At 38.9% G+C, this 26,037-nt stretch overlaps 2 protein-coding genes across 11 annotated transcripts in view; one reads left to right on the top strand and one right to left on the bottom strand.

Annotated features, from left to right (window-relative positions):
• Positions 1-4,168: 4,168 nt before the first annotated feature.
• On the bottom strand, positions 4,169-24,703 carry LOC143293633 (uncharacterized). 8 transcript variants are annotated; one of them, XM_076604731.1, is made up of 10 exons: positions 24,560-24,703; positions 20,558-20,760; positions 19,700-19,774; positions 19,124-19,138; positions 17,822-17,909; positions 17,258-17,386; positions 16,415-16,474; positions 15,712-15,839; positions 12,976-13,076; positions 4,169-10,426 (listed from the first exon to the last, which is right to left on the bottom strand). In XM_076604731.1, exons 1-10 carry the CDS (start codon positions 24,572-24,574, stop codon positions 10,419-10,421), a joined length of 822 nt encoding a protein of 273 aa, XP_076460846.1. In that variant the 5' UTR covers positions 24,575-24,703; the 3' UTR covers positions 4,169-10,418. The 8 variants fall into 8 exon arrangements, with proteins under 8 accessions (XP_076460846.1, XP_076460849.1, XP_076460850.1 ...); XM_076604734.1 differs by having other exon boundaries at positions 15,718-15,839; XM_076604735.1 differs by having other exon boundaries at positions 12,976-13,073; positions 15,718-15,839.
• Positions 24,704-25,012: 309 nt separating this feature from the next.
• LOC143293632 (antiviral innate immune response receptor RIG-I-like) overlaps positions 25,013-26,037 on the top strand; it is a 35,777-nt gene continuing 34,752 nt past the window's right edge. For 2 of the 3 annotated variants that reach the window (XM_076604723.1, XM_076604722.1), the window contains exon 1: positions 25,013-25,242. In XM_076604723.1, coding sequence (XP_076460838.1) covers positions 25,205-25,242 — 38 coding nt within the window. In that variant the 5' untranslated portion in view covers positions 25,013-25,204. Of the gene's footprint in view, positions 25,290-26,037 lie in introns of all 3 variants that reach the window. The other variant, XM_076604725.1, reaches the window with a different exon arrangement.

Raw genomic sequence — 26,037 nt, 5'->3', positions numbered from 1 at the left:
TTTGTCGAGATCAACCCTCGTTGTAGTCTGTATTTGCTGATGTTAACTTTTGTTAATATTATTTTATTCATTTATTTTTCGAGTGGGGGTGGTGGTTGCGGGGGTGTTGTTTTTGTATCATAAGTTTTTAGTGCTCTGTGTGCATGTTGCTCACGGAACATCGAAAGACTAGTATCCAGACCACTACTCAAAACGCAAGTGGGTGAGTGTAAAAATACCGGTCCTAGAGAAGAGGTGCATCCTAAAATATCTCATTACAATGCGTGACAACATTAATCCAGCATGCGTGGAAACACCAGGGCACAAAATCAAGGCGGTAGCACTTTTCCCCTTCTTGGCATCAGCACCGTTGTGAAATAAATAATGCACTTGGGCTAGGAAAAAGGCCCATGAACGACCCACTTTCACAGCTAATAACATTTTGGATAATTAAGGCCATGGGCCGGGCCAAGACCAATATATATATATATTTTTTTTACTGACCCCGCAACCGAATCCATGCAAGATTTTGACCATGGCCACGCCAACGAGCTGTACCGTATAACTCAAGACTGAACAGTCCAATCCATCCGCCCCCTCCCCTCTTTACCCTCATGATCCCCCCACCCCCCTTTACCCCCATACCGAATCATAAATTAAGGACTGTTGGCAGACATCAAATTCAGTAGGTACAGTTGTATGCTTTATTCCCACTCCACCCCCCCCACCCATACACCCTCTTCCTGTTTCAAAAGTGGCACTGTCTCTGATCAGAAAGTAACAAATGCTTTGCGTGTAATATGTTCTCTTGTCATTCCAGTTATACCAGATTTATACCTCTCTTTACTTGACATGTCATTTTGCACTGCTTCAATTCCTGTACTACTACATGTCAAAGCTGCACCCCCTCAAAAATTGGCAAACACACGAAAAGATTGTGCTGTTATATTTAGATCATATATATGTGACCATTTATATGTTCTCACTGTGTGTATGCATGTGCAGAGAGAGAAATTGCTTAACAGCACTTATTGGAGAATTTCAACTTGTCCCATTCTGTCTTTCCTCTGGCACTAACCAGATTACTTAGTTTTAGGTTATACACATTCTGCCATTTGATGCTTCATCTTCCCCTTCCTCCGCCATGGAAAACACAAGACATCTGGGCTTAGGTTACAACTTACAAACAAACTGAGCGATACCTGGGCTAAATGTTCCTGGCGCAAGTCAACGGAATCATTGACTGAGGAACAGAATGATTAACACCAAGCAAAGATACTGCTATGTTATGCAACCTATCCCAAGACAGCGATTTATTATTGTCTGTGCCTCCTCCATATCATGCTTTTTTCCTTTCTCACTCAGACAGCGATTTATTATGGTCTGTGCCTCTTCCATATCATGCTTTTTTCATTTCTCACTCCTTTTTGCAGGCAATATTCACTGGTTATTAAAAAAAAAAAAAAAAATCCAAACCAACCAAACAAGCATCGCTTCATCCTGGCTGTCAGTTTAATAATGAATATCAGGAATTAAGCATCCAGCTTTGAATGGATCCTGCTAACCGCTAACAACTCAGAACTAAATGTTGTGAAAAGATCATTTGCTTCTGCATCTATTATGCATGCCTGGATGTGAAAATGCATTGAAAGCATGCTGTCATTGACTGGGTGATCTCAGACGCTAACCATGAAGAATTAATAACAAGAAACAATTTGCCCTGCCTGCCGGTATCAGGCCACACAAATATGCCTGCCAATACAGGGTCACACAAATGCCTGCCAATACCAGGCGAGCATGCCAACTAGTATACCAAGGTCACACAACCGGAGACCAGCACAGAAACTAACCTGGACATCAGAGCCATGTGTTGCCAAATTGATCATGGACTGAATATGCCTGATCTATCAATCACAGACTTTGTTGTAAATGATCTCCAAAGCTGGTTCCATTTAATAATCATCTTTTCTTCTTCCTCAACTCTGTGAAGAGTTATTGGGCGGGAGCACACAGAAAAACAGTTCAGATTACTCCAGGTATGTTGGTCGTGTCCTGTCAAATGGGTTTCCTCTCCAATCTACAATTCTAAGTCCATCGTTTTTGGTTTCTTTTCCCATCTGTCTTCCTCCTCCAGCAACTTGGAGCGATGTTTTGGCACGGCCATATGATTTTCAGTGTTACTGGCCATACCAGCATAGCTTTCTTTATTGAAAAAAGAAAAGAAAACAAAAGAGAAACGTCAAGACATGAGATGTCAATGTACTTGTGGCATTAATTCTTGTCCTGGCCTGGCTCAACTCGAGACCTGGTGCTAGCAGTGCATCATGATCCTTTAGCTACCCCATGCAGGTATCATCTTTTTTTTTTGTATGCCTACCAAAATATGATTTTGTGTAGGATGTATAATCAAACTTATGTTTTTGTTTTATGTTATATTTCTCTAATATGTGAAATGGTCAATATACAGAGGCATAGATATGACGTGTATTATTTTCGTTTCCCTGTGTGTGGATTCGTTTCACATTTTATGGGATCAATATTTACTAGTTTTCAGAACTGCTCTAGCCCAGCCTGTGTGGATGGCAACAATGATGAATACACAGGGCAGACAAGCAAATGAAAACAAAAGGTAATAATACATTAAGAAAAGTTTCCCTTTGCTTGGGTTTGTTGAGCTTTCAAAAACCTGCAGTCTTTAGTAACAGTATTTTGTGTGTGTGTGTGTGTGTGTGTGTGTGTGTGTGTGTGTTTCTAAGGTTTCATGTTAATGCAGTTCTGCATTCCAGAAAATAAAGCAGGTAAGGTTCTGCAATGTGTGAAACGACTGCTGCTGTGCACACAGACGCAGTACTTAGTAATTTGTTGAAAACCATGGCAATGCAAAATACATACTTGGGACACTGGCATACCATATACACAGAGAGAGAGAACAACAAAAAGACAGACCCAACAAGTGCTAACCATTTATGAGAACACCAATGGAGACAGATTATCAACTTCTTCAGTCTCCAATAAGCATCCATTACTCTACAGTTTCTTCTCTGGTAACTATCTGTGGATCAATACACTGATTTGTTTCCAAGGGACACATTTCTAACCTTTCCACCCTGATAGGTTAGTACAATAATTTGCATGGCATGTTAGCATAACCAACCAGCTAAATCATGTGCCCTTTTTGCATGACCGCTATGATAATATATTGTTTACCTGAACAGCATGTCGTCATACCACACTAACCATATTAATCATTTGTATGGATCTTTTGTCTGTATTGCATGTAATTTTACCACCAGTCATATACATCATTTCTAAATTCTATATAAATGTTTAGATCTATCCACTGCATAAATGTATTTTCAACCACCTGGAATGGTTGAATGTTTTTATAACTGCTGGGGATCTTTCATAATTGGTTAATAAAATGCAGAAGGGCATCATGTTGGTATGGACAGGGATGGGGGTAACTTTCAAGTTGACTGTGCTTGTGTGTCCATGCTAAGCACGTAGCAGTACATACACACACATTCAGGCATGGCCGTTTGCGTGTATGCAGTTTTTACCAGCCCTGATCACTTTCCAAGAGGAACGATTACCTGCAATTGTTGAGCTAACTGACGAGTCCACCAAGCATAAACTGCAGTCATATCACACATACAACTGGCCCTATCCCCCCAAAACTGGAAAGTCCTGTTGCCTTTTTTGAAAGGTTTTCTTTTTCTTAATTTGTGGACTGCAACTCCCATGTTCGCTCCTACATCCTCAGGGGTGTGCACGCTGGGTATGTTCGTTTCCATAACCCACTGAACACTGACATGGATTGCAGGATCTTTAACGTGCATATTTATCATCTGCTTGTGTATACACACAAAGGGAACTCAGGCGCAAGCAGGTCTGCACATGACATGTTGACCTGGGAGATTGGAAAAATCTCCATCCTTTACCCACCAGGCGCTGTTACTGATATTCGGACCTGGGACCCTCAGATTGAAAGTCCAACACTTAAACCACTTGGCTATCATGCCTGTCTGAAAGATTCAAATCATCGTTCCCCCACTCTACTTTGTTTGAAACATATTGTCCTAACATTTAACTATTGATAAAAAATTAATGTTCAACATACTATGATTGTGAATGATGTGTACTCCACCCAAACAACACACACGCATGACAGAGATCACAACACTTGAAACGCTGTTCAGTTTGATTTATTGATAAAAAAACACATGATAAAAAGATACTTCCTTTCTCATTAATACTCACCCTTTTTGCTCCATGCATATGTGTCACCCACTGACAAACACCAAAGGCAAGACTGATTAACACATGGAAAGATATGGAGAGTTTTCTTCAATCTTCTGTCTTCCAAACTGCACACATTTCAAGTTTATTCATCAACACACTTGGTATGCTGCTGATCAAAATCACCTTGTGTTTCGCAAAGCGCCCCTGAGCAAACCAGCACCCTAATTCTGTCCTGTATAACATTTTCCTTGTCACATATGCTTTTTTGTAATCAGAAATAATAACACATTCACTGGTTATTTTTTCTTCTCGCACATTTTTTCTTCTAGATGAGCATAGAAATGATAGAGACAAAGACTCCACAAACCATGCATAAGTTGTTCCAAATCATGCAGAAGAAATTTAAAGGTGAGAAACAAAATAACACACTGCAGGTGAGGTGATCAGTTAAATGCAAAACTCAAACCATTACTGAAAACATCAAAGCCTACTTCAATAACTCATAGTTGTAAGTCAGTCGAGTAATTTGCTTACCATCAGAAATCAACAACAAACTGAAGAGTCCAAACTGTGTTTCGGTTTCTCAATGAGGCATCACTGTATTCAGACAAATATATCTATAATATACATCACGCATCTGCTCGACGATGCCCGACAGCAGCATAACCCAACACACTTGTCTGGCTTTGAGTGCATGCGTAAAAATACATTTGTGTACCTATCAGAGTGGATATCTAATACAGAATTTTGCCAGGACAACACTATGTTGCAAGGGGTTCTTTTCCAGTGTGCTAAGTGCATCCTCAGTTTATCATCTTATCCTAATGACTAGATCCTCAGTTGAACTTTCCATCTATACTTGGGAGAAAGGTCAAGACCAGGAGTTGAACCCAGACCCTCATGGACACTGCATTGCAGATGAATGTTTTAACCATGCTGCCACCCTCCTCCGTCACAAATGACCTGTTGTGTGCTGAATATTTCCATAAGATAAATCTATTCCTATCAATGATAGTTGTGTGTTCAACATTTCCACAATATCAGTCTATTGCCTTAGCGATGGCTATGACTGCACACTTCTAAGAACAGCAGCAAGCACTTCATGACTTGCTTCACACAGATAACAACATGGAGGCTGGATGATAGGCAAAGAGCTGTTAATGTTGTTACTCCAGTGATTCAACCAGTTCATTCTGAACAATACAGACCACCAGTGACAAAATCTGGATCTCAATGTTGTATGAAGGAGGAAAAATGTGCTGTCATTTATTATGAAAATCAAGTCACTTAATATATGAAGTATAGACTGTGTACTTACACAGAGTTCCTGACTTCCCCATATGATCCAAGACCACATAATGTGACATTACTGGTTGAATGAATGTCAAGCAGCTTACCAGCAAACACAGAGACAAACTTAACTGAATTGCACCTTCACATAGAAACAAAAAAATAACTCAGATGAAACTGAAAACTAAACAAGAAAAAAGCTAACAGTTACACTACACAGACACCTAACACTAGAAATTATGACGACAAACCTAAAAACAAGACAACTCAACAACTGCAAGAAAACTACACTCAACAGCTTACAAAAATTTACAAAGACAAAACACATCAACTGCAACTTACAACCCTATCTGGCCACAGCACACCTCACTCACAGCACACCTCTTACACTTGGCAGAACAGGTGTATATATTTCATTCCAGTTAAATATTTCATTTATTTTCTAGCAACAGCCAGTGATGGTTTGCCTGCACAACAGACAATATTTCTTAGTCTGTTTTCACTGGAGGTGGCTGCCAAAATGTTTCAGTCCTTAAAAGTGTCTGTGTATAACTTTTTATGTGTGAATCTAAATACATGTGTGTGTGTGTGTGTGTGTGTGTGTGTGTGTGATTCAATATTATTACTGTCATATATAGTTCCCACCCCACTCTTCCCACAACTTCTGCTACTCTTTTGAAGTCCATGATATCTGGGTACTCACATCTCTCTGTCCATCCTTTCCCTCTTTCCTGAATAATACTCAAAACTTCCCTTTGGTCTTGCCTTCAGTTGAGGTCTTCACTTTACCTCCACTGTCATGTCCAATTATTAGTCCCTGACAACAAACCTATTGTCTGGAATACTGGACACTTTGTATCAAAAGCGAGTCTTTTACTACCTATTTTTTATTTCATTTTAATAACCTTTCTCCATATGCAATGTCTATTTATGACCATTGTGGATATGACAATGGTAATTTGAAACCAAATGTGGATAATAAACACAAAAATTAGCAACTGTTGCCACAGCCACTAAGTAATGCAAGGAAAACAGAGGCTTCTGGCAAAATTCTACTTGCTGACTCTTCTTACAACCCAATTCAGCTGTGTTCCAAGATTTTCATTTAATCTTATTTTATTTTATTTTATTTAGATGTGCAACAGGAATGCTAAATTATCAAATCATACACAGTTTACACCATGCAGAGAAAAATTGGTGATACAGTAAAAGGGCCCATGCCCAGAAACTCATCTCATCCCATGTCATGCATCCCTTAAGATGTGCACTCAGGAGAAACAGTGGAATGAGGAACTTGCATTGTCAAACCATCCTTTTACTTCTTAAGAACCAAAACAGGTTTGTCCACCTAACTTCTATCAATACAGCAAGGTAAGTCAGCTTGTGTCCCTGTTAACACAAGTGTACACTCACAGACACCACAGAACAAAGAACTTGTGTTCTGAACCTCACTTTCAGATGTTTTGTTTGTTGCAGTTCAAGCTTACATATTTTATTCAATAAATATTTCACACATACTTTCGAGCTCAGTTTTCACTGTACAAATAGCACACCAAATTTTACGATCCATTGAGAAACAAAATTTTTACTATTTCTCTGACCTACACCCTCTTTCGGCCTTCAAGACCTGCAAAATTACTTGGTCCGAAAAAATGAGGTTATTGTAGCGCTTGGGATAAAACGTGTTAAGGTCAGAAAAGCACAGGGACAAATTAAACACACTACCCAACTCCAGGAGGTAAGCAAAGCCAAGTACCGGTAAGTACCATGCAGCACAGAAAGCCACATGACAGTGCACGGTCAGTGAAAAAGCCATTCCAAGCAAAGAGTAAGGGGACAGGGAATGCAGCTCTATGAATACACAATGCACAAGATGTCCAGTACAGGAAAGGAAGAATAATCACATGACTGCAAAGCCACACACAGTTGGGTACAGTAAATCAGAAATAGTGAAAAGAAGGCCACACAAAGGTGGGTACAGTAAAGGAGGAATAGTGAAACTGAAAGCAAAGCCATACAGAGGTGGGTACAACGAAGAAGGAATAGTGAAAGTAAAACCACACAGAAGCAGCTACAGCAAAGGAGGAATAGTGGAAACTCAGTCACAAAGAGGTGGGTATATTGAAGAAGGAATAGTGAAAGCAAAGCCACACAGAGGCGGGTACGGTGAAGGAGGAATAGTGAAAGCAAAGCCACAAAGAGGCAGGTACGGTGAAGGAGGAATAGTGAAAGCAAAGCCACAAAGAGGCGGGTACAGTGAAGGAACAGTGAAAGCAAAGCCACAAAGAGGCGGGTACGGTAAAGGAGGAATAGTGAAAGCAAAGCCACACAGAGGCAGGTACGGTGAAGGAGGAATAGTGAAAGCAAAGCCACAAAGAGGCGGGTACAGTGAAGGAACAGTGAAAGCAAAGCCACAAAGAGGCGGGTACGGTGAAGGAGGAATAGTGAAAGCAAAGAGGCGGGTACAGTGAAGGAGGAATAGTGAAAGCAAAGAGGCGGGTACGGTGAAGGAGGAATAGTGAAAGCAAAGCCACAAAGAGGCGGGTACGGTGAAGGAGGAATAGTGAAAGCAAAGCCATACAGAGGTGGGTACAGTGAAGGAGGAATAGTGAAAGCAAAGTCATACACAGGCGGGTACAGTGAAGGAGGAATAGTGAAAGGAAAGCCACACAGAGGCGTGTACAGTGAAGGAGGAATAGTGAAAGGAAAGCCACGAAGAGGCGTGTACAGTGAAGGAGGAATAGTGAAAGGAAAGCCACACAGAGGCTTGTACAGTGAAGGAGGAATAGTGAAAGGAAAGCCACACAGAGGCGGGTTCAGTGAAGGAGGAATAGTGAAAGGAAAGCCACGCAGAGGCGGGTACAGTGAAGGAGGAATAGTGAAAGCAAAGCCATACAGTGGCGGGTACAGTGAAGGAAGAGTAGTAAAAGCAAAGCCATTCAGAGGCGGGTACAATGAATGAGTAATAGTGAAAACAAGGGAACACAAAGGTGGGTACAGTAAAGAAGGAATAGCGAATACAAAGCCAAACAGTGACATCTACAGTAAAGAAGGAATACTGAATACAGCGCAACACACCTGGTGGGCACTCAAGTATGACACACCAAGTGTTAAAAAGGAAACACCCAGGAAGCAGCATCACACACAGCCAAGGATTAACAGCAGGTGGTCCCACACTGAATACACTGTTTCTGTCCTTTCCTCCTAAAATCCAAGAGTTGAGACGAAAAGCCTTTACACTAGAATGCCAGGGGTGAAATCAAAGGAAAATAAAGTGCAGATCATGAACAGTGGAAGCACTTGCATTTCTCTTTAACAACAGGAAAGCAAATACCACTTAATTCATGTGAAACTGAGAAAGCAAAGTGCAGCAGCATTTCTGGCTGAGGACAAAATTGTGCTGTTATCTTGAACCAGTCTGATGAATTATTTCCCAAACACCAATGTGTAAACTTTATAAAATTACTGAAAGTGCTTTTGGCATACTCTGCTGTGTACAAGGGCATGCCATCTTCTGTAAAATTTGCACGAAAACTACATGCTCGACCTCAGACAACTTTAGGCATGGCCTATTTTCCCCATCTGTTTGTTTACTTGAGTGGACTTTAGCAAGGACAGATGGGGAACATAGGCCATGCCTAAAAAATCTTCACACCGTATTTGAGCCAAATCTTCCAACCTCTCTTCTGCAGATTTTTGGCAGACAAGCACATGCTGCACAGAGGTCTTTTGTTTTTTCAAGTGATTTAAGTGCATGCTGCACACTGAACCAAAATTTAGTGATTCTCCCGAAAGACTAACACCTGAGAAGATGTTCTTTTGCAACATCTCCACTGGCTCCCTGTCTCACACCGAATAAAGTACAAGATCAGCACTCTATGTTATAGATGTATTCACAAAACTGCCCCTTCCTATCTCTGTGGCTGCCTTCACCTCTACACTCCATCTCGCTCACTACGATTGGCTTCGGATCCACTGTTTACGCATACCCAGATTCAAACAGTTGGCCGCTGTTCTTTCTCTGTCTCTGGACCTTGCAATTGGAATGAACTTCCTCTTTCGCTTCGTTAAGTCTCCACACTCAGCTCTGAAGTCTGGCCTTAAAACCCACCTCTTCCCAAAATAGCCTCCCTTGCTGCCTCTTCCTTGTCTTTAGTTTTAAGAGTTATGCATGCGTGTGAATGGTGCAAAAGCGCTTTGATCTGTCTCTGCACAAGATTCAGCGCTATATAAATACCATTATTTATATTATTATTACTAATCCACTCATGGCCCTTCTGATGGGGGAAGAAGTAACCTGGATATGTTCTCTGAACCATAGGTTTACATCTTCTAGCCCATCAACCACTTGAATGAAATTATCTGCACTGAGAAAAAAGAGAGAAATATTTTGTGTTGTTTTATGGAATTTGGATTATTTCATTGACTGTCTTTAAAACACATGCACAGAGACAAAAGATTTTTTCCCCAGAAAAAACTTACCTAGTTTTGCATATTTAACTTATTAACACTGATGATTCAAAATGCTAGAGTATAAGAAATGCAAGTGCTTTCCACCTCACACAGACAAAACAACAGATTCCATACCCATCTGCAAGGACTGTGGGTGTCATGTGACATCTGAGGTGAGAAGATGATCCCTGCAGCCTTAAGATGGAACCTCCTCTTCCTCTCCTTGCTCACAATCCACGGCTTGACACCCAGCATCATCAACCATCACCGCCTCCAGCCTCCTCCTCTTCTCACGCAAGTCCCCTTCCCCCCTTTCCTTTCCCCTTTACAACAGCCTCTTCTCTATGGCACACTCTCTTCATTTGAGAAATGGTTTGCCACTTTCTTCTGTACGGCTTGATCTTCTGTGCCGTTTTCTTCACGCACACTCCCATCTTCTCATTTTCTTCTTTTCTTCATATACCTTGGCAACATGAAAGAAAAGAACACTTTGTTATGATGGCTTGCAAACAGCAAATTTATTACATCATCAATGAGAAAGCACACACATAAAGATAAAAGTGATGGAAAAACACATGGACAAACACAAAGGTCTTAGGCAGCCTATTCCAGAGACTCTGACTCAGCAAATCAGCCTGGAGTGCAACTTGAATAAAGCATCGCACAGCAGAAAAGAAAGTAACACAAAAAGAGCATGACATTAAACTGTCCCACCTTGCTGGATGCAAAAAATATGTTTTTATGTTTTTCAAATAACAGCCATGGGGGACAAAAACAAAAAGAAAACCAATCAAACTAGGGCAGAATGTAATACAAAATATGATGGTCACAAACGCTTTTTCTTTTTTCCCCATTTTTTCACACATCATCCAGCATTCCCCCAACATCACAAAGAAAAATATTCAATGAAGGAACATACAATCTAACTTGCTGAACAAACTTTAAACTGTATGGTAAAAAGTGAATATTTGGCAAAAGACAAAAAAATTCAATGTTCTAAATCTGTCCACACCAAACTTCTCATTTAGCAACAATTTCACTTCCATGTTCAAAACATACTGGTTGTTTAAACTACCAAGTCACCTTCTGTCAGCTAGAAAACAAAAAAACAAAACAAAAACGAACGGCAATATTTTGAGATTTAAAACCCTGACGGCTCACTCAACTATTTTTTCACAAAAGTTTCAATATATAAAGGAGGAAAACACCAAAAACAAAGGTGTACTGACGGTGTCATATACAACACTCCTGTTACTGGAGATGCACAATCATAAAGTGGTTGATATTCCAACTACCCACCAACTAAAAAGGGCAGAAGCCTAAGACTATCTCAGACAAAAAATGTCTCATTCTGAGCAACTGTTTCTCTGCCTACTTGCAGGTGGAAATCCAGATCAATGACTGAATGCATGATTCACACGCAAAAGAGTATTTCTTCAAATCTCCTATCTTTAACTTGTAATGTTAAAAGTGGTGCTGTGAGTTCAAAATTACTTTTATCATAATTGTAAAAATACAGACTAAATCTGAGTCTCTTATGAAACTGGTACTGCTTTGAGCAAACATATGCACGACAAAGATAACATAACAAGAAGTCCTTTTCGTGGTAAACAGAAGTGGAATGCGTATTTCAATCTGGAAATCATTAACCAAACACCTACACCCACAGGAAAAATCTATATGAGAAAGATTTAAAAGGCCATAAGTTCTTTCACACAAAAGTACTTATGTTATCTTTCACAATCAGCTTGTCTTAAATTCCAGTACTTGTTCCAAATAACCACACATCAATGCTAACATAGCTATTTCTTCACATTAAGATGCAAGTTTTTGAAGTAAGAAAATTTACCGAGTTCAATAATGAACATGACAGTTCAATAAAGAATGCGAAAATAATCAATGCCACTGTTTTCTGAATTTTTGGAAGGCTTTCAAAATGAAGCGCACATTAAAATCTTTACAGTTCGGGACATAATCACAAGCAATGCTGCCATCTGTCACTCTGTAAGATTTGCAAAGCTTACAAATGCTCTAAGCAATCCTTTCATCTGCACAAAGTCCTATTGAACCATACACAGCAGAATCCAGTCATTATCATTACGATTCAGAATATATATTTTTCTATCACTTCAAGATGGACAGTTTCATATAGACCATTAAATAATTCCTCTACTCATAAACTTAGAAAGGGGGTTGGGTGGGATCAAACAGAACTTAGAATCCCTCAATTGATAGAGAAAAAAGAAGGAAAAAAAAGACACACAACAAAAACAACACCTGACAGCATGAATGAAATTTTAATGACAGCCAGGAACATAACAATCAAACAGATGAAAGAAGCCACTGATGATATAACTACTTATATAAATGTCCACAAACCTTGACCAAAGAAATACTGTGTGTTAACAGAAAAGTGAAAATGTCTCTTCATCAGTTACCAAAACGCTTTAACCTCCTGGCAAAAAAACGCAACCACCTATCACACTTTTTCATTTTCTTTACTGGAGAAGAAAATATTTGCTTTCAATCCTTCCACTCATTTTTTTAAAAACAGCTCAAAAAAAAAAAAAAGAAAAAAAAAGAACCAAGTTTGACCATTTTTTTCTGACTGGAGACGGTCTTGCCTTTCAAGCCCATAATGGTCCCACTCTCAACCGCTAACACCAAAGTGCTGCAGACACCAAAGCAAAAATGGCACTGGCCCACGTTTTATGCAACACAGCCAGTCAAGATTTGCAGTGTCTCAGCATCAAATCAAGCCGAGGGGATTTCTCCAGGTAAATACATCATATCATCTGAACACAAGCAGATTTGTGCACTTCTTTCCTGCTTTGAAAGATGAGCTTGCGCCCCTTTCTTCTGTACAAAACTTCCTGGCCATAAAACCAGTCTTCAAGGTCATCACTGGAGTCAGCTGGCATCTGTTTGTTCCTTTGTCTAGATCATGGGTTGGCCATCACAGTGCTGTGCCTGTCAGATGGATTAAGTCAGCCAGCCGTCAATAATACTTACGAGGTGGTGAGTATGACGGAGATCGATGGTAGGCATAGCCATACGGGGAGCGTGAACGACGGTAGGAGGAGGAATATCTGCGGCCAGGTGAGCGACGACTGCTGGAAACATACACACACATGGCAGAATGAAACACCTGAACAACTGACTGTTAGTCAACACAACTTAAAAAGTTTGTTACTCAACACCGAAACAGAGCTTTGTAATGCAACACAGAAACAGAGCTGTTACTTCTTATCCTTGAATAAACATAAAAGAAAAAAAAAACAACAACCAAGGAGATGAGATCCAGAAAGGCAGAAATGAAGCCACATGATAAGAAACTCTAGGGAGAGCCGGACAGTACACGGTCTTCAGAGAAGAAGTCCCCCCTCAGTCAAGTGTATCGGCCTTAACCTACACTCTAAGGGGGCCGGGCCGCACCCAGGTCATGACTCCTGGATGCCCTTGTACTGCTGCCCCCCCTTTTTTTCCTGGTCCTCAGCAGGTTCGAACCCGCGCCTCCAGAGTGGTCACTACTTCAGGACTGAGTCACCTTTCCTTGCAGACATTTTAACCACTAAGCCATCATATGCCTAGTTTGAGTAGTGAAATTTAATCCTTAATAAGTTTACTTTCATTCCTCCTCTACCAAATCCAGCTGAAACTCTTTTCTGCTGCTTCTGCCATTGCCTTGAGAGCCCATGTCCTCTCTCTGCCAGAAATTGACAGCTGTAGCTGTAGGCAGATGTGCCCACAAACCCTCTTGCACCAATCTCTATGGTGAGGACTTTGGCTTGGAAGCCAGATTCTCTCAGGCTGCTGGCTAGACTAGTATACTTCTCAGTCTTGTAGATGCGGGCTTCCTCCATTCTCCTTTCGTATAGCACAGTGAGATCAATCAGAATCGCTTGTTTCGTTGCCTTGAGTGGAGCACTATGTCAGGTCTCATGCCGCTCTTGCTGGTGATTTCCGGGTGTTTCTTCCCCTCTGGTAGGTCAGCTGTGCTTCCCAATCTTCGGCACTATCAAGCAGCCCACATTTCCATGCTCTGGATGTTACTGCTGTTCCTGGCCAGACTTTATCATCTTCTGCAGAGAGGAACTCTACTGGAACTTCTGGAGGCATGGGTGCTCCTTGGACAGTGGTTACCATGTGTGCAATTTCTTTTGGCACTTGGCTGTGCCTCCATGTGTACTGTCCTTTGCATAAACTGAGAACATGTTCCACTGTCTGTTTGCCATGGCACACACACATATATACACAAGAAATATACAAAGGTAAGAATGGATACAGAGGTGACATGAAGTATTCAACAATACAGCTGGTGAAGAGCCAAAATAAAAGACACAGAGTGTGATGACAAGTTGAGATTTCTGACAGCTAAAGATAACAGCCGACAGTAGCAAGAGCAATCGCATGAACACACTGGCACAAGCACCTCGAGTTTTCAGAGATTTACATCTCTTGTCAAGTGGCTTCAGTTGTTTCTTAACCCCTAGGCTGCCTATATGACAAGATAACTCGTCATTGCAAGCATGTACGCTTCGCTGCCACAATGACGAGATAATTTTTTCATCAAAATATTCTGACTTTTCCCTGGTTTGCATTCAGTTCGTTGACAAAAGTACTGGTCGCTTTAGCTTGAGGAATCTTTCTAGATTTTATTTATAGCTAGAAACACACATCTTAAGGCAGTCCTTTATTTGAACATTTTGGTTGGGTTACTGGATGCAGTGTTTGCCTGACTCCTCTCCTCGCTCGCTTACAAAATGACGGACTGATGCCGTGCTCAAGACATGCGATTGTGGCGAACTAAATCAACCAAGATTGCTTTCTTTAGCTGATGCTCAGAAAAAATTGAAGCATAAATTTGAAGAAGACAGTGATGAACATTTATAGGACGATTTGATAGAAAATAAAGGGAGCAACCAAGAGAGTGGCCATGACAACGAGTATTAGTGAGTGATGCTGGCTGTACAGTTTAGCAGATGACACGAAGTGACTGAGGTAGGGACTGAGGGGGCATGACCTCACATCCATATTATCACGTGGAGAAGTCACAATGCATTGTGTATCTATCTCTTTAAAAAAAAAAGAAAAAAAAAAGTGGTTGTTCTAGAATGATTTTGTGTGTGCAGATATCCATTTGTCCAGAAAATAGGATATTTTAATGCAAATTACCTGACTAATGTTTGTAATGAACAAGCACAAAATGTTACAAAAAACAAAACACTGATTTCAAAACAACCACATGTCACTAAAAATATATAAAATGGGAAATCATGTTCAGAAAATATATACTTTTAAGGGTCTTTCTCCAATAACAAAGAGCACAGATTTTTTTTTTTTTTAATTTGTACCTGTTTTTTTGGAGAAAAAAACCAAAAAAAACCCCCTGGCAAATAGATTTCACTTAAATCTTATTTTCCTGGCAGCAAAAAGGTTAATGATTCCCACTTTTTCAACAGTAGACCCCATACTAACAGACTAGGGCAAGCAATCATAGACTACACCACACATCAAATACACCACACATTATATCCTATCAAAAGAATATAATCTATCTCCAGAAATATTCTAGTTTGGTTTTCTTCACTGGTTTACAATTCCCTTGTCATTATCTTTTTCAGTAAAAGAATTATAAAGATGCACAGCTAATCATAAAAAACAACAACAACAACACACACACACACACACAAGATAACATGTATTTCATTATTTCTATACAAATTGTGAGTTGAAATAAGAACTAACGAAGACCATGAATCTGATGGTTTGCCGAGGTATATTCCAGGTGTGGGGGTGTGAGCTCTCTCGGTGATAGAAAAGTCCACCCGGATCTTCCGTCCATCGATTTCGATACCATTGCACCGATCTTTAGCCTGCAAAAAGAGTAAAGAACTCAAATTCCCATTCTATGGCCAGACTTGTTCACTCTGTCTGACGCACTCATCCTTGTTCTCACAATCTACACGCATTTACAAATGCATGCTCCAAACTTATCTTGTACTTGAGTACTGAAAGATGTGGAACATGTTCAACTCTGAAGGGAGTTGACACAAAATGCAAAGTTTATCATCCTCTTTGGACTGAGCATTGTCACAGGTTTTTAATCATAAAATTGAAAAACAATTTAAAAACCCCAAACCAAAAGAATAATCACAACTGAAGAACAAATCCAGATGAAAAGCATGGTATGTCGAATGCTGGCTTTTACCCCTTTTATGAATAATCATCTACTGCCTTACCAGAACTCCCATTGGCTGATTATTATGTGCTACTACTGTGGCAGGCAAATTATCTACCTCCAATATTTATCTTCATCCTTTATTAATCATTTTATCATGTTTAATCTTCTGAATTCTGGGCACAACATTTTGGAGCTTGGCACAGCAAAGTACATGCAAAACATAGCAGATGGCAAGTCTGAGAGAGCTTAATTTACTCAAGATCTCACCTCCAAAGCATCATCTGGAGATTTGAAGTACACAAAGGCAAAGCCACGAGAACGACCCGTCTGGAATTAAAAAAGAAAAAGAAAAAAAAGAGCATAATATACTTTGATACAGTCTTTTGCTGAGCTGTCAGGTAATCTGAGCAATACTCCATGACACTCAAGCACACACACACTCACACACACAGAAGGAAAATTTCGGTCTCCCTACGGTGCACAATATAGCAATATAGCACACACAGACTCACACACATAAAAGTATAATTCCTGTCTCCCTATGGTGCACCGTCTACTCAATGATTCCCTTGGCTGTTACTGGCTGTATAATAAATTTTGTTTTCAACTACTGCATGCCTGGGCCTTGTCCAACATAACCTACCTGTGTCATTCACCTGAATGAGACTAGTAAATGAGAATGTTTATGCTCCATTCCTCCAGGAAATGACAGTGCATCTCTACCATCAATTAGCTCTTACTGACTGATACATTTTTAAGACCAAGTGATGGTTTCTAGTTTCGAAAATATGGAATGAATCCTATCTCTTCCCCCTACCTCAACAACCCAGGACTTGAAACTGGAAAATATGTACCTATAAAGCAGGAACATTACCTCAAAATGCAGTGTATGTAGCAGCAACAAGGCACAAGCAGGTCTGCACATATGCTGACCTGGGAGATCGGAAAAATCTCCACCTGGCACCATCACCGAGATTTGAACCAGGGACCCTCAGATTGAAAGTCCAATGCTTTAATTATTTGACTACTGCGCCTGTTGAAGTGAAAACAACACAACAAAACAAAAAACAAGGACAATGCACACACATCAAAATTCCTTCTGTTACTTACCTGGCGATCGTAGACCACTTGCACTTCAGAGATATGCCCAAAACGGCCGAACACTTCCCGGAGACCCCTTTCCTGTGTGTATAAGCTCAGCCCAAACACCCCAAGGCATCTGTTTGGTTCTGGGTTATCCTGTTACAACAGCCACACCATACAATGCATACATAAGATATAATACACAACTGCAATTCACACACGCAGCATTTGAATCTCACTGTGCCCAAAGTACCTTGCCATGGAATCAGCATCTGACACTTTCATATACACTGAACTATACTTAGATGTTTGTGCTAAAGTACTAAACTTTAAACAACCATCAGCATGACCACACCCTTCGAGATAATTAAAATGAAAAACAAAATCAAAATGACATTTGGTGTGTGTACATGCAACAATTAGCCATGCCACAGATTTTGCTTATCTTAGTTTTATTCATAGTGACATAAAAAAAGAGGAAAAAAAGAAGAAAACCAACAAACTAAATTCAATTACAGTTCAAGTCTACACTTGCAACCACAGAATTCTCAAGCTGGATGCAATCATCAAACCCTCATTCAGATTTCTTACCCTATCCCCATGGTGTCGCTTGCGATTGGACATTGGTGAACGGCTGTCACGCCGCCTATAATCATCGTCGTATTCTCTTCGACCCCGACTGTAACATCAACAAGATTATATGCACACTGCTACACTGAATATACAGTTCCTCACCCCTACCAAGTTGTCTATTATGTTTTGTTAAGAAGATCAAAGCACACAAACACACACACAAGTAAAGGTTCTCAACATCTCTTGTAAAGCAGTACCACTGAATGGAAATCATTTTTTTTCCTATATCTTTTCAGTTTTCTCCTTTCCATACACATTTCTATTACAAAACCAAATTCTATAATGGAAAAAAATACACTGTAAAAGCATTGCTCCTTTCAGCTCAGAATCAGAAATCTTACTTTATTTATTAAAAGCACTTGACCGATTCAGAATGTTTTCCGAATTAAAACAAATGGTCAGTGTTTCCTCTAGTCATTTTGGCAACATTTAATTAAATTTTTGCACAAACTAGCACACAAGTAAAACTGGATGAGTCTGCACTTCCTTGAACTTTCATAGCATTTTACTTCTTTTTTTCTTTTTTGAAGGCTGCACCATCATTCGTGCTGTTCCTTTGACATAAGTGATTACCCTCAACCCCCACTCCAGAGCATGCCATACACAGTCACACCCAGGTTCTTGTGAATCAGTCTGAGCACTACCAACACATGGGCAAGCTTTATACATTCCGAAGAAATGGTCTGCCCTGTTCAGCAAATGTTTGTGGATGAAGCTGTGCCAGACACCTTAGGCCCTGCCTAATACCACTGCTCAACTCTCATACTCATAGCCAAGGAACGTCAGCCTGTCCTTATCCCCACCTTTACCAAAGTACAGATGAACAGTCCAAGCCAATAAAAGATAATGTCTGAACACTTAACCAAACAGGGAAAGGCAAACTGTTTGAGGCATCATGTGTCGGGCTGTGTTTGAATCGAAGGCCTGCTTACACAGAATGCAGGGTTTGCTGTAGTAAGAGATATTTCTTTCTAGTCATAATTTTGCTCATAATAATAAATAAAGCCCTGCAGATCTTCTTTCTTTGTGGGCTGCAACTCTAACATTCACTCGTATACATGTACATGAATTGGCTTTTACACGTATGAAATGTGTCAGTGTTACCTCCAAAATTTCTTTAAACTCAGACACCATGTGAAACATCACATATCATCAGTCCATTAATCATTCAATGAGTCAAGATTCAAGTTCAATATTCACAAATTATCAACATGAATTTCCTGTTACATACAGGCAACAAACCACAACATGACCACTTACCTCCTACTCCTTGAGCTGGAAAAAATTGAAAACAATATCATTTTATTGGCAGTAACATGTTTGGACAACTTTTAAACAATCATGAAACAAATAGGAAATTTTCTATCTAAAATTACGTTTAAATAACATACTTACTGTGACCCAACTAGTGCAGACACACAAAATATATACTGTAATAGATCATAAGCTACAAGTACAAACAATTATTAAATGGAACAAGTCCAATGAGAATGCTGGCACCTCTAACAGTATTTTCTGAAATGTTTATTTTCACTTTTGTCCTAATGTTGATGTAATTACATAGAAACTGCCTCCATTTAACTTTTTACATCCCATCAAATTTTATATACATGAGAGAGAGAGAGAGAGAGAGAGAGAGAGAGAGAGAGAGAGAGAGAGAAGACCTATCAAATCTGGATCTTGTTGGAATCTTTTTTCGTGGCAATATTTGTTTATAAAAAATGTATTTGGAACTATGTTAAAATGTATAAATTCAACTGAACAGAAAGCAAAAGACACTATCTCACACACACACAAACACAACTGCTCACATTTACTAATGACTGAAGTACTTACTATCTGCTGCGTCTGCTTCGACGACTTCTTGTGTATGAACGGGAACGGGAACGTGAATATGATCGCCGCCTTCTACTGCAAAATATCATGGAATCAAGTCACACCAGGTCTTTATTTTTCATACAGCTTCAGGGTTCAGATCTGAAAGCACTAATAACATTTACAGCAAACATCTGAGGAAACGTTCATGAGTAATATTCTAACCCTCACTCTGAATCTGAGCCAAATCTCCCCCAAGGTGTTGGTAAAAATACTAAAATAGAAATTAACGCTCCAGATTGCTTGTGTTCATCATCACATAGTACCTTCAGAAATACTCTGACTGAATGATTAGATCACAAGCATGTTCAATGCTATTCAGAGATCATATTACTCTCTCTCTTCTTCAAAACAGAAGCTTCTGTTCTTGGTAATTTCAACAACAAAAACAAATAAATAAAATAAAAATCTGTCAGAAACAGAAATGAGTTGTACCAATGCAGCACTAGGGAATGAAGGCAGCATCTAGGGAATAAAGACAGCATCATCAACAAATCCCCTCCCCATCCCCGAAATCCACCAACCTTCCCTATTCATTTCTCTTTCCTTAGTTTATAGTAGTTTTGCAGAGTTTTGCTGAGTGAGTCCCTTTAACCCTTTTTTTTTGCAGTCTATCAATCTCCACCACTTTAAGTATGTTTACTTTCCCCCTTTTAACTTTTTTTTTTTTTCAAACAACTTTTTAAACTGAATCCAGCAGTCTTTTTTTTCTTCAATTTATTTCATTTTAATATCTTTTTTTTTAATGGGGGGCGGGGCGGGAGGGGGGGGGGGGGGGGAGAGAGTTCTATGTGTGCTGTTTGAATTTCCATATTTTACCTTCTTTTGTGTCTGTGCCTGGACCGGGACCGAGATCTTGAGCGGGACCGAGATCTCGACTGCGTCTTAGAGCGCGACTTGGAACGTGATTTACCATCACCGTTTGCTTTAGCAGCTTCCTGGTCAAGAGATGGTGAATTATTCACCAATCCTTCACCACCATCTCCATCAGCATCTATTTCTATCTCCTTAGGCGGTGAAGTCTGGAAAAAGAAAAAAAAAAAAAAAAAAAAAAGCACAAAAGGAAATGACAAGTTTTATATAAAAATAATATAATAATGAAATATCTAGTAGAAATAAGGTAATTTCAGGGTAATCCAGTCTGCTAATCATGTTTCCAGATCCGGACGCCTTCTTGCTTTACATGTTCAAAATGCCTGGAACTTATAATGAAATGGAAGGTAATCAGTTCATTTTTATGATTTATTTATTGTCACACTTATAGAGTTAAACTGATCCACAACTCACAAATGTTTTGCGAACATAGCATTTGCATATCATCATTTTCAAACAAAACCAAAACAAAACAAAACAAACAAAAAAAACCCAAAAAACAACAACAACAACAAAAAAAAAACAACAACAACAAAGCATTTGCAAGTTAACATTTTGAAAACAAAAACATGAATCTTGGTTTTCACTGTACAAAAAACAATAACAATTATCAAAAAATTAACTTTGATATAATCTGATATTGAAATTAATTTTTCAATCTCACTGATCTTTAGTTCTGCATGCCCAGCAGCCTGGGCCACAAATGTAAAGCAGGGCTCAACAATGACTTTTTTCCCCACTTGCCCAGTCAGGCAAATCACTGGAAAATTCACTTGCCTAGACAGATTTTGCACTTGCCCTGCATACAGAAACTTACATATGCACACACACACACACACACACAGAGAAAGAAGCAGTGAAACCCCTTCCTTTAACTTATGTTTGTTTTATTGAGTTTCACAAAAGATGACTGTTGTTTTGAACAGCTAAAATAAGTCTTCTCTCTCACTGTCAGCCATGGAAATTCTTTCAGCCATTTCAACTGAAAACTGTTTTCTCTAATTTGAGTTATGTGATGTGATGGGTGGAAGATGAACTGTGCTGAAAGAAAAATTACCACTGGTTCTCCAAAAATAGCAACAAATGGCAAATCATCTTTTAGAGCTGCATGATATTTCTCTTTTTCCTGTGATCACTTGTCAAAGTCAAACTGAAAACTTTGTCTGCTAGACCAAGTGAGTCTGAGGATCAATATCAGGAGCATGACAGACTTTATAGAAAACAACATGCTACTGCTAGTCTTGAAAAATATAACTTGCAGATTGGGCAAGTTCAGAAAGGGCATTACTTGATCTATTTGCCTCAGGCAGTCGGGCAACCACTAATGTCGAGCTCCATGAAGTCCAGTCTATTCCAACTGATCAAGCCAGTAAAATGAGCTCCTTTTCATTAAAAAAAAAAAAAAAAAAAAAAAAAAAAAAAAAAAAATCTCATAGTCGGTAATGATAACCTTTTTAGAAAAAACAACAACATCAAAACAAACTTAGATAAAAACAACACAAAAAAACTACAGTATAAGTCAAAACAAACATCCATAACATAAATCATGCTCGTGTCTACATTAGAAGCAAAGTTACAGCCAACTGAAGTTCATTGAAACTGAGCCTGTCTGTGCGTCATTTTGAACTTTTGGACAAATCTCCAATTTTACAGCATCACAGCATGTATACTAAACAACAGAGACAGTTAACAATTAAGGAAAGTGACATTTTGTACGAAGTAAAGATGCCTAATTTTTTTTCCCTACTATATTACCTTATTATTTTATTGATACTGAGCTTTAAAATTCTTTTTTTTTTTTTTTTTTTTTTGCGTGAATTCTCACGTGACAAAATTTATCAAAATAGAAACGGGGACAGTTCCTTCATTTATCAAGCTATTTTGATGAAATAAAGTGATTTGTATTCAACAGAGCAAGGCCTTTAAAATGGGGTACAACAATAATGAATTTGCAGAAAAAGATTTAGATCTGTTGCATATGACCTGTAAAATCTAACATTACCATTATTATCATTTATCATTATATTTGTAACTGGACAGACACACATGCACAAATACACATCACCATTCTCTTTCTCTCTGACAGACACACACACAACCATGACTTGAATTAAATGTCACATTCAGCAAGATTTTTTCTTTCTTTCTGTACTTTTATTTTTTTTAATTAAAAAAAAAATCATCTTTACAAGTAATTAGTTGCTGGAATGATGTTCGGAAAAAGTGGACATTTTTTGTATAATGATTTCTGTTAAAGTGTTATGTAAATAAGAGTAAAATCACTATCATGAAATATATCTGCTGATTAATTTCATTTCCACAACAACATACTTTTCATTAATTCCATCATGATGAAAATAAGAAAAAAACAATTGTCACTTCAGTTAGCATCGAAACGAGGTGCGGCAGCCGCAGTACAGGTTATTCCTGATGATCGAACTCTTCTGTGCACTCATTTATGAAAAATACCCCCTCTTAAATGTTTATCAATAATTTAATCAACAGTGTGATTGTAAAATCAAACTGACTCAAAGGTTTTCCTATAATCCCTAACTGACCAAGATCACTGTTGAAATATGGCTCATCTGCGACTGCCATTTTGGCATCCGAATGATGTACAACCTCTCTTACAGCTAAAAGCTCATCCACTTTATCAACGTCACACAATATGCATATCATTCAAAGGAAAATTAAATGAGCCTTTTAATTTTATCTGAACAAAGTAATTACTACTGTATTGATTACAAATTTTGAGACAGTTATGTTTAAAATTGACTGAAAATAGTTTTTAACGTGCTATATTTGCAGTATGCGGTTTTTCAAACCCAATGTTCACTGAAAAGATCAGGTTCAGACAAACTCAGCTGTACTAAAATTAGCTCTGTAGATCAAATAAGACAAGCAAGCCAAGCGAAAAAGAGTGAAGCAAATTTAGTTGACGCAATCGGAGTCAGAGCATGCAGTCGGCCACGACATGCAAGAAGCCCTCCAACTCCCCCCCAATTTTTAATCTTTTATCAAACGAAGACCAAAAACTGAAGAAAAACAAAAACATTGGAAAGAGGAGAAACTGGACTTTATTTCCATATGAAACATTTTTATTTCATAAAAAAAGAGTAACATCACTTAAGTTACAGGCTTGGGAAAATCAACATTTTTCAGTCTTAGCTTCAGTTTAACTCACTCCCTACTAATTACCTGATATCAACTTATCAAGTAATGACAGGTGAGAGCATTCCCTGATTACTGGTATACACGTTCTGAAATTCTAAATTTTCCACGCCTCACACAGCTTGGAATGGGCAATGCTGGATAGGTCTCCTGTCTTGCCTTATTAGCACAACAAAACATCAGGCCACTGTCAGCCAGTACTCAGTCCGCGTGGGGTTATCCTTGGGTTTCCACGTAATTGTTAAATGAAGAAGTGGGTTTAAGTTAAGAAATTCTTAGCTCTGTATTAGCTATGTATCAACTCTATATTGATTAAATGAAATCTTCGAGACGAGAAAGTAATATAACTTATAAAAGTCCTGGGATTTCTATGCCAAAATTAGCAAATTGCTCCAGACCATGAACACGAATACAGCGGTTTGTAAAGGTAAACACGAGGTACAATTTTTTTTCTGAAATCTTACATCCAAACTGTAAATACTACGTACACAGCAAATCAGGCTATGATTTACAATGCTCCAGTACGACTGGAACAAATCCCGCAGAACTAGATTTTGAGTATTGATACCTTGGCCATCCGTCGGTTCATACACTGTGATACAGCCATTATATCTACAGTTCATTCAGCACGAGCACGTTTCTGGTGTTTTGTTTATTTCCAATAAAGCCAAGAAATCTAGAAGATGATCAATCATAAAGCAGGCTGCAGTCATATGTACCACACTTTTTCTTCGATATTCCGTAACAATATAACGTTTCCAGTTTGCAAAACTTTACCTCAAAGTCACTCATTTCGTCGCTTGCCTTAGTTCAGTCATAAATCCACCGGAAATAATTTCTGTTAAAACAAAATGGCGCGGTAGGCGTCGTAGAGCATGCTGGTTGAAAATGGAATGCTGCTCGTTTTATCAGTCTGGACCTTTGTTTCTTTGTTTTTGTGAAATCTCCTCTCTCAAAAAATATTGTTTTATATGAATTGGTTAAAATGATTTTCGTTGATAAAAATGGATTATGACGTCATAATTGGTGCTGACTTTAAAAAAAATATGAAGAAAGAAGTGAAAAATCTTCCGAAACTTTTACTAACGGTTCTCTCTCGTGAATGGAATCAATGCGTAGGCCTCGTTTCGGAGTCTTAGAGAAAAGGGACACGTAACATACTTAGTTACTTGGTCATTAAAAAAAAATTCTTATGACGTCAACAAATTTCCACAAAGTTCTATTTTAAGTCATGTGGACACTTTACTTTCGCTTTTACTTCGCGACAAACCAATGTCGCAGGACTTTTGGTTATATAAATACCAGTTAAAAAGGTCCATTTCCGCGTAAAACTGTCAGCTTGTACATTGTTGGTAAGTTTGCCCAGTGGGCATCCAGTCTGGATTTAAAAGCTGTTGACAGTTGGTGCTGTAACAACTTGGAATGGAAGACCAACAGGAAAACAAACAACACACGCTCAGGTAACAGAACGACTGACTGCAGTCATTTTTCCAAGAGACGTTCCGAAGTAAGATCTCTGATCTTTTGCATTTTGGTTTGTCAGCTGTACGATTGTTCGTCTTGCTGTGCGAGTCATTTTGTGTCGCTGTCAGACCAATGTTGTGGTGGACAAATCAGTTCTTTTTTCTTTTTCGTTGTTGAGTGCCCACAATCATATAAATTGGTTAACAACCATTCTGCAGTTCAGTATATTTACTATAGGTAAAGGCAAAATTTGAACGAAGTCACAGGCTTCATGGACCAATAGTGGGAGACTGGTTGAAACTCTGCTGCAGTTTTTTCAGAGCATTAGAGAATCTTTAACATGCATATTAATTAATTAGAATTATTTGATCTTCTGCATGTGTATACACATGAAGGAAGTTCAGGCACTTGCAGGTCTGCACATATTTTGACCCGTGAGATTGGAAAAATCTCCACCCTTTACCCACCAGGTGCCATTCAGAGATTCGAACCCAGGACCCTTATAGCTTGAAAGTCCAATGCTTTAACCACTTGACTTTTGTATCCGCTTTTCACTTTGTAATTGATTGATTAGCAAGGATAGGTAAAGGATGGACATACTATCCTTATCTATAGCCAGAGCATGCAAAGTGATATGCAGTACTATATGCACCTGCTGTATAACCTGTTATACAAATTGGAGATTGAATGTTTGTCAGTTTGCTGAGTCATATTTGAGTCATATTTTGTGTTTCCCCTATCTTCCCTTTGCTGTGGGTTCCATTATATCTCTGGGACATTTCCTTTCATCT

The sequence above is a fragment of the Babylonia areolata genome, chromosome 19, assembly GCF_041734735.1.
Source record: "Babylonia areolata isolate BAREFJ2019XMU chromosome 19, ASM4173473v1, whole genome shotgun sequence".
Taxonomy (NCBI): domain Eukaryota; kingdom Metazoa; phylum Mollusca; class Gastropoda; order Neogastropoda; family Buccinidae; genus Babylonia; species Babylonia areolata.
The sequence above is the reverse complement of the archived record's forward strand: the minus strand, read 5'-3'. Positions and strand labels throughout refer to the sequence as shown.

What these genes read in the sequence shown, in the direction of transcription:
- LOC143293633 (XM_076604727.1), bottom strand. An exon ending in AGGCACAGACACAAAAGAAG is followed by an intron (nt 19,775 to 20,557) that starts GTAAAATATGGA and finishes GATATTTTGCAG; the next exon opens with TAGAAGGCGGCGATCATATT. An exon ending in CTCCAGATGATGCTTTGGAG is followed by an intron (nt 15,840 to 16,414) that starts GTGAGATCTTGA and finishes CTCTTTTTGCAG; the next exon opens with GCTAAAGATCGGTGCAATGG.